Below are 11,624 nucleotides of genomic sequence, written 5' to 3' on the forward strand. Positions count from 1 at the left end.
ATGTATTTCTACTTTTAATTTATTATAGTGTTTGCTTAGGGCCAGCTGAATTCACATATTGACTATATAATGAAATATGTATATCAGATATACTTTTCTAATTTGATGTGTGTATTATTTTGTGAATGTATTCCTTACAATTATTATAACATTTTGTTCTAATGCAGACATACTTTATATAATGATATACCTAATGATTGGTTTGACTTTGTCAGAATAAAAAAGAGACTGCATTTATAATTAGTTATTTTTTTCCAAAACATCAGGCTTGAAAAAAGATAGTCATTGGCTTTTTCATTCCAGACTAGAGAAAGTGCTCTAAATGAACACCATTTATCTCCTTCAATTTCTTGAGGCGCAGCACAAAGTATGAAGATATCTATATAAAGTTATAAACGGACACATAAACACAAATAATATAATTATTCAGTGTGCCTTCAGTATAAAACAGGGTTGCACAAAACACAATACCACTGTTGTTTCTGAGTAAAACCGTATTATTATTTTATTTCTTTTAAAACATGGACAATGGTGCCCCAGATGCCGTCAATTTTGTGAATGTTTAATTTAGTATATGAATCTGGTGGAGAACTTTCCAAAACTTGTTGGAGTAATAATTTAATCTGATGTCTACAAATGGTCTGAAGTAAATAAATATTAATCTAAATAAACAGAACTAATGTGGATTTGGGGGGTAAATCTGTTTTATTTTGTAAGGTTTGGGTAGGAAGCGCTATTGTTTTTCACACGATGCACACCGGAAGTCAAGTCTCTCGCCATTTTGAAGAAGAGAAAAAAATCGGCTTGCAAACGAGCACAGACTTTATTGAGTGCAGCGTGATCGCTCCGTTCGAAGATAATGCGTGTAATCGAGCTGCGTTAAAATTCGCTCACTCAGCCGCGTATTAGTGAATCATACTGCAGTACTTCTCTAACCACCTTATTACTCTTCCAGCCATGTCTACAGAACCAGCAGCCGACCAGGTAAAGTTAGCTCAGCTCATGTCGCATAGGCCCATTTAGAAATGCTAGTGCTAATTATACTGGCTTGCGCTAGTCATCGTTTTTACATGTATGTTTATTTTTTTCCGAACGTGCAATCATTGTATTTCATGCTTGAATGTGCCAGAATACAACATTAATGCCGTTAAGATTTTCCGACGTCTCAATGAAGATCCTATCCGACACCCTGTTGACGAGCTAGTGTGTTTGCGTTGTCGTATGGCGACGTTCCCACTGAAATACTTGGACTGAAATCTTTGTTATTAAATGCAAGCGCTCTGGTATGCAACAAGGAATGCTGTTCTAGGAAACAGAAAGTCGAATTCAATAATTTGTAATCCTGTCTTTAAAAAATACATGATTTTTCTTACATTATATATTATAATTTTTATTCTTCTCCCCTTCATAGCCTGATACAATTCCATGCTATTCTTCCTCCCACTATAGGCGGCAGAGTATGTCCCAGAGAAGGTGAAGAAAGCAGAGAAGAAGTTGGAAGAAAATCCATATGACCTTGACGCTTGGAGCATTCTGATTCGAGAAGCACAGGTTTAGTGACTCAAGAGTTGTATTACTGTATATAGCACTAAAATAATAACGGTCATTAGTGGGTGGGGGATATTTGACAAAGCCTTAAAACTTTGTTTCCTCACTTTTGTGTGGCTGTAAATGCATTTCCCCTCTATAGAACCAACCAATTGATAAAGCAAGGAAGACATATGAGCGACTTGTCACACAGTTTCCAAGTTCTGGCCGATTCTGGAAACTATTCATTGAAGCCGAGGTCAATATTTTTATTCTTTCGTCGTATGCATGCCTTGTTTTCTTACATGATCAACAATGTGCTTTTCACACAAATGATCTCATAGTTCGATGGGGTTTAAAGTCACAATTCTTGATATGAAACCCTTGCTGAAAGTTGTCAGTTGTCTTGAATAATCTCACTGACAAAAATCTACATGACCCCTATTTATCAGGTATAGAGGATTGTGCCTTTAAACATAAAAGTGCGAGTTTCCTATTTTGTTCCCAGGATTTAAAAGTTATTTCCCTCATATTATTTAAATGGGCTAAAATGCATTTGTTGCATGTTTGGTTTGCAACAGTATTAAAACAATTTTAATAGTATTTGGAGTGCTTTAGCCTTTTATTCACTTGTCGTGTCAATTTATTGCCTCTGTGTCATTTCTTTTGGAATATGATGAACAAATACTTTGCTTTTAATACATTGCCCTCCTCGTACGCATTGAATGAATTTATAAATGACAAGCCAGTCTCCTTTTTGTTTTTGCAGCCCTTTTTTCTGATGCAGGCAGCCACTGAACTCTTTAAACTCGATTATTTATCTTAAAAAGGAAAAGCATTGAACTGAACTCTAACTATGGAACATCTTATATATTTTTTTGGGATAACTAATTGAAAGAAAGAGTGGACAATTTTGGAAAATTAGCACCACCATTGCAGCAAGATCCGCTGGACGTCAAGAGACAGGTAGCAGAAAAAAACCTTGGTGGGAAATTTCTTATTTTTTGTTGGCTGATGTTCAAAATTAACTCATCTGTTGCCATTGAAAGTGATAGACATACAATCCATATTACTCAATCGCTGTGAAGGGCAGTGATTGGGTTAATAGCATTCTTAACTCAAATATAGACAACTTTTTTTCCCCAAATTATTCATCATTTTATGACCCCTCAGTACAATGCGTAGTTTATCAATAAAATACTATAAATCTGACTTTCATTTATAATTTGCATTTTTACTTAATTTTTTTTGTTTGTTTTTTTGCTCTTTTATATTAAACATTTGTTTTTCGGATGTATATTTTGGCATCAAAAGTCAAAGCTCTTTGAATGCGTACTTCATTGCTTTAATGTATTTTATCGATTCATTTTACATAATCAGAATGCACGCAAAACATGGACCTCTCTTAATTTTTTACTATCCACTGTGTTTGTTTCACTGGCTTTGCTTGAATTCTGCCATCAATAATACCTTATCTCCTTGTATTTTCCTCCTAGAATGTGTGTATTATTTTAGTAGGGACTATATTTGATCAGAGAGTGATCCTTTATTGTTTTGGTAGGGAATCAATGGTCTCATGTTGGATTGTTTGCTGTGGCCGAGGCTCTACTAAAGCAGGGGACTACATCTGTTACCATGTGTCCAAACTATTTTGGGTATGGTGGTGTTGTGTTTTCTCATCTGGAGTAGTTATTAGTTAAGACCAATTCAATGTAAATATCTCAGCACCAAGGTGAACCACTACTGTGTGTAGTTAGTTGGTGTGAGTCTGCTGTATGTCAAGTGCTGAAAGTCAATGTATACCCCCCACCCCCCTTTTCCTGTTCATAGTCAGTTTTCAAAAGGCTGCCTGCATTTCTAAGGAGAGCAGAGTAGTTTTACACTCTTGGTTGCTTTTATACAGCCAGCCATGTCCTACAGATCCTTTAAATCCATCACCCAATTGGTGGGTGTGGATTTTCTTGATAATCCGTATTAGTGCATGTCCACAGTAACTTGAATAACAATTCTTAGGTCTATGAAAGCCATATCTCAAAGCATGAACGTTTTAAAAAGCACAGCGATCAGCCTTAAATTATACCCATTTGCACAATTTTAATGAGATCTACTGTAGAGTCATCACTAATAATTTCACGTTGAAATTACACAAGTCAACAAAAAATTGTTGCCGTTGATGCAAACTTGTAATTCTGCAGTGTTTTAAATTGGACCTCGTTTACCAAAAGTTGAACAAGGATTAACTTTAACTTGTGCGAAAGAAAAGGAAATATTTTTCTTGGCCAATGTTAATAGGGTTAACAGTGATAATGGACTTTTTTTAAACTGAAATCCGCTTTTTTATATCATACATGTCAAAATATTAAGTACCTCACTAATGCATTGCACAATGTTTGCCGTTGTGGTGTTCAAAAGACAAATAGGGCCCGCTGGGATGTGTTTGTATATGTTTTCCCCACTCATTAGGAATAGTTTGAAAGTACCGTATTGCAGTCGAAATGTCTTGTGTGGTTTGGATACAATTTAGACCAGGTTTTAAAGGTGGTGGGTAATAAACACTGGTATCAACTGGTTACACAAGTGTACACACCTCTGAAACTGGGATGTGTCTTAAACTAATGTTAAATCATACACAGTTCACCATTTAAAGTGGTTTGCACTAAAACTGCATGATATTCAGATGTCTTACAATTTCCCCGTTGGGCTTTTCCTTACAATTTTTGCTTTCAAGTAGATCCCTGGAGGCACTAGGCCAACACTATCATCTATTTCAATGCGTACATTAATAATTCTGTCTTCGTTGACTAATTCCAGCCAATGAATAATAGGCCCAAAGCATGATGTTGATATCACAAAGCTTCAATGATAGCATGGTGTTTATTTTTGGGATGTCTTGTACAAAATTGATAATAACATTGGGGATTAAATGAAGACTATAAAACTGTACTTTTCTTAAGTTGAATTTTGATGCCAACTGATCTTTTGATTTAGTTTGTCATAGCAGTCAACAGGAATGCAAAAGGGTTAATTTTGGCCGAGTTATGTGAATCAATCCTGGCATTTGAACAGATTTGTATACTTTTTACAGTCACTTGTATTTGAAGATGACCACATTTAAATTGTGGGTGCTATTCACTAATAATCGGGTTTCAGGGTGAAACAACATGGTTTTCTGTGACTGGATAACACATTTTGTAATGTGGTAGTTGTCTAAAATATGGATATTACTGGGTTTGTTAAAAATGAGGTTGGGAATGGCGCTATGAGAAATGCAAAGTTAAAGACGTGTTTTTGCAGGGGGATTTAACGGGCATTCAAATGCATTTATTTTTTGTAATCAACGTGAAAGACTCCATGTTATGCAGAGACAATAAATTATTTGCATCTGCATTATTTTTATATAGATATGCATGATTGCTTTGATGTATTGATCTATTAGCATTTTCTTCCAGCCTTCCAGTTGTAAACAATGTTTGACCCCACATTTGTTAAAAAGACACAAAACCTACCTTTTATTCTATCAGTGCGAATCGGGGGGGGGGGGGATGCTCAATTTAGCTGTTATTTTGGTGTTCGAATTTATGAGAAGGAAGCTTTTCTAAATATTTGGAACTCCTCTTACCATGACAAGGTTGTTTTGAACCGGTTTATTTGGCTGTAATCCAATTTTCCAAAGTTGACTTGATACTCATTGAAGAAACTAGTTGAGACACAGTCATTTAAAGTGGCTCTACAGGTTTTGACCATGCAGTGCACTTTGATAACCAACCAACTGGTTGATAATTGTTCATGTGGTTAAACCTATTAACCTTTTTGTCTCTGCTGTTTTTTTTTAAATATACAGTGAGCACTGAGCATCTTATTTGTGTACTGTTATTTTGTTTTTTGCTTTTTTTTACGCAATTGATCTAAATGGCCTAATGTCATTTGGGCTCACCTAAATTGATGACATTTTATACAATGGTATATGTTAAATAAACATACATGCATAATAATATAATAAAAATAATAAATCTAATAATAAAAGTCCTATTGAAACTACGGGTTTGGCACTTTAACGACTGCGTTTTTGTCATGTAAGTAGTTTGGTTTGACTTTATAAGAATAAAAGGGCTCACTCTACTGCCTAAATTTGTTCTTTCTATACACATTGAAAAATAAATCCAGGGAATCATGTCAATGTGCAACATTCCCTTTTTTATATTGCATCTTTGTAGTGCTTGTTATTTTAGCTACATTCTGCTGCTACCATCACTTTTTAATTAGGGGAACCATTAGGGCAAAAACAAGCCTCTCCTCAAGGCTGAAGACACAGATTATTGATTCTGAGGATATCTACTGAGAAAACCTTGAGGCAATGTTTTAGCACCTCCCTTGTATTCATATTTAGAGTTTACAATGAACTTGCACTTTCCATTGTTTCAAGGCTCATCTACTCCACATAATAACAACCCCCCACGAGTCATTGTGTGAATTTCACTTTGTTGATCTCCAGATTTGTGGGTGTTCCAATCTGAAAGAATTCCTGTTTACTGGAAGCCACATGATTTTCACATTACTAATGAAATAATATCGCATTTATATTTATCTTATTGCAGGTGAAGGCAAAAAACTATGACAAGGTAGAAAAGGTAAGTCTCCTTATAATTGGAGTACTGGAGTGCATCCTAATTTAGATATTTATTATCCCTTTGGTGACATATTAACATTCATTACATATTCTATTGAATAATATCACAAGGCCACATTAAAGAAATATTATTCCACACATTTCCGGCCACAACAACTCCAATCTAACATGCTTTTAATTTCTGTATGTACTAGCCTTTTTCTGAGCCAGGAGTAAAATTCAAAATGATTTGATTCTAGTGAGTGTTAAATTTATCAATACCAAGCTTACCTAGGAATTCTGTTTGTGTGTAATCTTCAAACCTCCCTCTGCAGTTGTTTCAAAGATGTCTGATGAAAGTGTTGCACATTGACCTATGGAAATGCTACCTCGCCTACGTGCGAGAGACCAAAGGAAAGCTCCCGAGCTATAAGTAAGAGTTTTATTCATTTGATTTTTTTGATCTTGCTGATGAATATTCAATCAATGTAAGATACATTTTGTTTTTTCCTCAGGGAGAAGATGGCCCAAGCATACGACTTTGCCTTAGATAAAATTGGCATGGAAATTATGTCATATCAGGTACACAAAATATACGTATATGTACATGGATGTGTATACATATATATATATATATATATTTTTTAATGTTTACGAGTGTTCCCTAATCGTTTGCGGTGCCCCTTTTTTCACAGATTTGGGTCGACTACATTAATTTCCTCAAGGGAGTGTGAGTGATTGATTATCATATTATGTAGACTACCATGTAAATAAACACATGTTCTGATATTGTTTTATGTACCACCAGTGAGGCTGTGGGCTCATATGCAGAGAATCAGCGGATAACAGCTGTGCGAAGAGTCTACCAGAGAGGCTGTGTGAATCCCATGATTAACATAGAGCAACTCTGGAGAGATTATAGCAAATATGAGGAGGTAAAGCCATCAATCTCGGTTCACTGTGTTTTCACTATTACTGACAGTGGGTTATTTACCACCTCAGGGAATCAATATACACCTGGCCAAGAAAATGATTGAGGATCGAAGCAGAGACTACATGAATGCCAGGAGAGTAGCAAAGGTGAGGACCCACACACCGGCAGTAAAAGAATGAATCATTTTTCAATGTCAAAATGGCCATGTTGAATTACTGGGTGTCTGTTGTGCACAGGAATATGAGACTGTGATGAAAGGGCTTGACAGGAATGCGCCCTCGGTGCCGCCCCAAAACTCGCCCCAGGAGGCTCAGCAGGTGGATATGTGGAAGAAGTACATCCAGTGGGAAAAAAGCAATCCACTGCGCACAGAAGATCAGACGCTCATCACAAAGAGAGGTGACTCAGTCCAAGACACGATGTCGCATGGGACTCAGCTAATTAGATTGTAGCACAGCAAGAAATTGGGCCTCCTGACTCTTTTAACTCGTTGCAGTGATGTTTGCCTATGAGCAGTGCCTCCTGGTGTTGGGTCACCATCCAGATGTGTGGTATGAGTCAGCTCAGTATCTGGAGCAGTCAAGCAAACTGTTGGCGGAGAAAGGGGTTAGAGACACATTTTTATCATATTGCTGTAATCAAAATATTAAATATTTATGTATACTTTTTAAATTTCCATCTGTGATCCAAACTGGAGCCCAGCAAAAGTTTCGATAACCCTCTCTTGTGTCACAGTAACTTGTAAGGTTCATTTAAAATCATTTAATAGCATGATGTGGTTTGTTTTTTTCTTTCCAGGACATTAATAACTCCAAGCTATTCAGTGATGAAGCTGCTAACATCTATGAGCGTGCCATTGGGACGCTACTCAAGAAGAACATGCTTCTTTATTTCTCCTTCGCCGATTATGAAGAAGTATGTTGCCTAAAGAAGACTTAGCGCCTATGAAAACAACCTGGGATTTACCGGAGATAATCTGTCTCCTTCATTTTCTTTTTCATATTTTTCAGAGCCGTATGAAGCACGAGAAGGTGCACAACATCTACAATAAACTTATTGCCATCGAGGACATCGACCCCACGTTGGTGTACATTCAGTACATGAAGTTTGCCCGGAGGGCTGAGGGCATCAAATCAGGTCGCACCATCTTCAAAAAGGCCCGTGAGGATCTCCGCACACGCCACCATGTGTACGTCACAGCAGCTTTGATGGAATACTACTGCAGCAAGGTGAGTCCTGGCTTTAATTCTACCCAGAATGTGACACAAAAGCTTCATGAATCATTCAATGAATTTTTCTTGTTTAACAGGATAAGTCTGTGGCCTTTAAGATTTTTGAACTGGGTTTGAAGAAATATGGTGACATTCCAGAATATATACTCGCATACATCGATTACCTCTCCCATCTTAACGGTATGTTTGGTTTTCATTTATTTTCTGAATGGCCTTGATAGGGATCAAATATATGTATTACCTGTCATTTAAGCAAAAGAAAATCAAGAATTATGCAAGAATATCTACCACTAAGAAAGCTGAAAAGTGCATTTATAATTCACCCGGGATTCATGTTACATATTATATTTTGCTTATCTTTCTACTTCTCTGCAGAGGATAACAACACCAGGGTTCTGTTTGAACGGGTCCTCACCTCAGGAAATCTCTCACCAGAGAAGTCAGGGTACATGCATCATTGATTATTATGGGTTCTTGGTCATTTGCTCTGGCTGGCATAATTTTAACTGTCTTTTGTCTTTTCATCCACTCAGAGAGATCTGGGCTCGTTTTCTGGCATTTGAGAGCAACATTGGCGACTTGGCCAGTATTCTGAAGGTAGAACGGCGCCGCTTCACTGCCTTCAAGGAGGAGTATGAGGGCAAAGAGACGGCCTTGCTTGTGGACAGATATAAATTCATGGACCTGTATCCTTGCTCCAACAGTGAACTCAAGGCTTTGGGATACAAGGTGTGTACTTTAATTCTCATCTATGCCAATATAGTATTGGTAAATACAAGCTGCCACACTAAAAACCTTGTATTCATAACTTATATCCCTTACGATAGAAACAAGTTTTAGTGGGCATTGATAAATAACAAATAGAGTAGGTCCTTGCAAATTATGGCACCGTGTTATGTCACACTAGGACCAATTTCTTAATCAACAATTTTCAGGGCGAAATTCAATTGGAATAAAAGAAAAAGTAATATCTAGCTGACAAACCTGAAGTTTGCTGCTCGTGTCTTCGTGGCTCTGTGATGGACTGTGTTTATAGGATGTGACTCGTGCCAAATTGGCAGCCCTTCTTCCTGAGGCTGTGGCAGTGCCCTCCGCGCCTACGCTAAAGGATGAAGCAGACCGAAAACCAGAGTACCCCAAACCAGACATCAATCAGATGATCCCCTTCCAGCCACGCCACATGGCCCGTATGTGTTCCTCATCTAATTCTCTAAACGTGACAGTTGTAATGACTATTTTTCATGACTGCCTCTCGTTTGTGTCTGCAGCTCCAGGCCTTCACCCCGTGCCAGGCGGAGTCTTCCCGGTCCCCCCTGTAGCCGTCCTACTAATGAAGTTGCTCCCCCCGCCCATGTGTTTTACCGTCAGTAATACTAAACATTCGTAGTGGTCATTGGGTTTATCTTATTATCTGAAAAATTATGTCCGCTCTGCAGGGTCCTTTTGTTCAAGTGGATGAGCTCATTGAGAGTTTCAGGAGATGCACGCTTCCCGAGAGTAAGTTATTTATGTGTTTCCATCTGGACATCTATTGCTCTTTTTCTCTATGTCTGGGTATCTTTTCATCTTCTTCTCTATCAGTCTATTGATACAAGCTCTGAATATTATTTGATTAATGTGCACAAAATAATCGCGTAAAAGATTTCTTGAAAATAAAAAGAAAGTTCAAATGGGTGTGTACATGAAAAAAGTAGTACAGTGTTCCCTCGCTACTTCGCGCTTCAGCTATCGTGGACTCAGAGCTTCGCAGATTTTTTTTCAGGAAAAAAAAATTAAAGATATTAAGTTAAAATTATAAATTACATCATTTTACAAGAGGTGGAAACAAAATATTCAATAAGAATTAGTAATTGCATCAAAAAAAGGCCAAAGAAATGGTCAATAACATGGTGAGGACATGGTTCAAACATAACATGGTTCAGGAATCGCATTGATGACATCATGGCTGTTTACAGGCGCATCTTCACCACCCAAAAAAAACAATGTTCACAACTCCCAATAACGATGTTTCTTACGTGCAAAAAAACTGCAGAAGATCGTCCATCCGGACTACTATGATGTTTTTGCTTGGTGGTGCTTTTGTGCACGTGTTATACGTTTCTTTAAGCATTTTTGAAGGGGCACGCCTACTTTGCGGAAATGCAGCTATTGCGGGGGGTCCCGGACCCCATTAACCACGATAAGCGAGGGAACACTGTATTCTATTCACGTCAAGTAGTATTTGGTAAATCCCTATGAGCTTGCAATATCTCACCACTGGGTTTTTCCCCTTCCTGTGCAGTCATTAATTCTATTATAGATCAAAAAACAAAAACTAAATAGAGAACAGAATCCTCCTGAATTCGAATTTGTGAATGCCGGACTTCAAATATGTGTGAGATTAATCTAGACTCATCCCTTCTAAAAGCAGTCGAAGCTGCTGTGGAACTCATCACAGGGCGACTTCCCGACGGTAGCGGCGAGGGCAACGGCGCCGTGGAGAACCACGCCGGCAACAAATCACTCAAAAGGCCCAACGCCGACTCGGACGAGGAAGATGACAAAGGTGTGGCGCCCCCCGTTCACGACATATACCGGGCTCGCCAGCAAAAGCGGATTCGATAGAGAAGCAACTACTGCGTGAATCATACAAGAATGTAACAAGCGGCCAAAGGAGGTGATATGTTTGTTTTTTGTTGAGTGTTGGACTGTGGCAGAACTCTGTGACCTCTGTGCAGGAGCGACTCACACAGCACACCTCAAGCCTGAGTGTCCTTGTGTTTTATGTTGAAAGACTGACTGATACTGTACAAATTTTTTAATCCAATCATCATCATCAGTTGTGACACAGATCTTTTTTTGTTGGCCTTGTGATGTTTCTTTAATGGCAAATATTTTTAGAAAACTTGAGATGGTGCTTCTCAATAAAAGTGTACTTTAAGTACATCACTTTTTTCCCCGTCTCTTCGTTTAGGGTATCAACTTGAAAAACTAATTTAGGCCAACCTAATCAGAACTATTGTCCTAAGACAGTACTACTTCATTATATGGCTCACAGAGGACTGAAATACAATGTAGCCACTGATAGGAAAATGGGTACTTAACATCCCCACTGGGGAGCAGTATTTGACATCTTTCCAGCACTACAATTGTCCTTAGAAAACAGACAACACTTGTTCAATCAGTTGTACTATAGCTTCTCATCTTATATGTTGGATAAACCTGTCATCATGTTATAAAGACTGTCCTTATAGTGGGAAAGCTTTTGTCAGCCACCAACATACAATGGAGAGGTTTCCTCAGAAATATTTTCTTGTATATGGAGAGCTATATATATATATATATA

The 11,624-nt window shown here is 37.8% G+C and overlaps 1 protein-coding gene across 3 annotated transcripts; it reads left to right on the forward strand.

Annotated features, from left to right (window-relative positions):
- The first annotated feature begins 753 nt into the window (after window positions 1–753).
- Window positions 754–11,232, forward strand: cstf3 (cleavage stimulation factor, 3' pre-RNA, subunit 3). Of its 3 annotated transcripts, none has more exons than XM_077712602.1 (20): window positions 754–984; window positions 1,450–1,551; window positions 1,691–1,786; window positions 6,123–6,155; window positions 6,469–6,566; window positions 6,649–6,715; window positions 6,829–6,863; window positions 6,942–7,068; window positions 7,136–7,213; window positions 7,304–7,466; window positions 7,564–7,673; window positions 7,866–7,982; window positions 8,078–8,296; window positions 8,377–8,479; window positions 8,675–8,744; window positions 8,833–9,028; window positions 9,336–9,486; window positions 9,568–9,662; window positions 9,736–9,796; window positions 10,707–11,232. In XM_077712602.1, the coding sequence occupies exons 1-20, from the start codon at window positions 958–960 to the stop codon at window positions 10,901–10,903; spliced, it is 2,145 nt and encodes a 714-aa protein (XP_077568728.1). In that variant the 5' UTR covers window positions 754–957; the 3' UTR covers window positions 10,904–11,232. The 3 variants fall into 3 exon arrangements, with proteins under 3 accessions (XP_077568728.1, XP_077568729.1, XP_077568730.1); XM_077712603.1 differs by having other exon boundaries at window positions 10,710–11,232; XM_077712604.1 differs by lacking the exon at window positions 1,691–1,786.
- Window positions 11,233–11,624: the final 392 nt, after the last annotated feature.

Source organism: Stigmatopora nigra, chromosome 3 (assembly GCF_051989575.1).
Source record: "Stigmatopora nigra isolate UIUO_SnigA chromosome 3, RoL_Snig_1.1, whole genome shotgun sequence".
In the NCBI taxonomy this organism is placed as follows: domain Eukaryota; kingdom Metazoa; phylum Chordata; class Actinopteri; order Syngnathiformes; family Syngnathidae; genus Stigmatopora; species Stigmatopora nigra.

Excerpts from the sequence above, each read along its gene's own strand:
- cstf3 (XM_077712602.1), top strand. The coding sequence starts at position 958 with ATGTCTACAGAACCAGCAGCCGACCAG. Across the intron at positions 7,069-7,135 it reads ATTATAGCAAATATGAGGAG|GGAATCAATATACACCTGGC; the intron begins GTAAAGCCATCA and ends TTACCACCTCAG. Across the intron at positions 7,467-7,563 it reads GACGCTCATCACAAAGAGAG|TGATGTTTGCCTATGAGCAG; the intron begins GTGACTCAGTCC and ends AACTCGTTGCAG.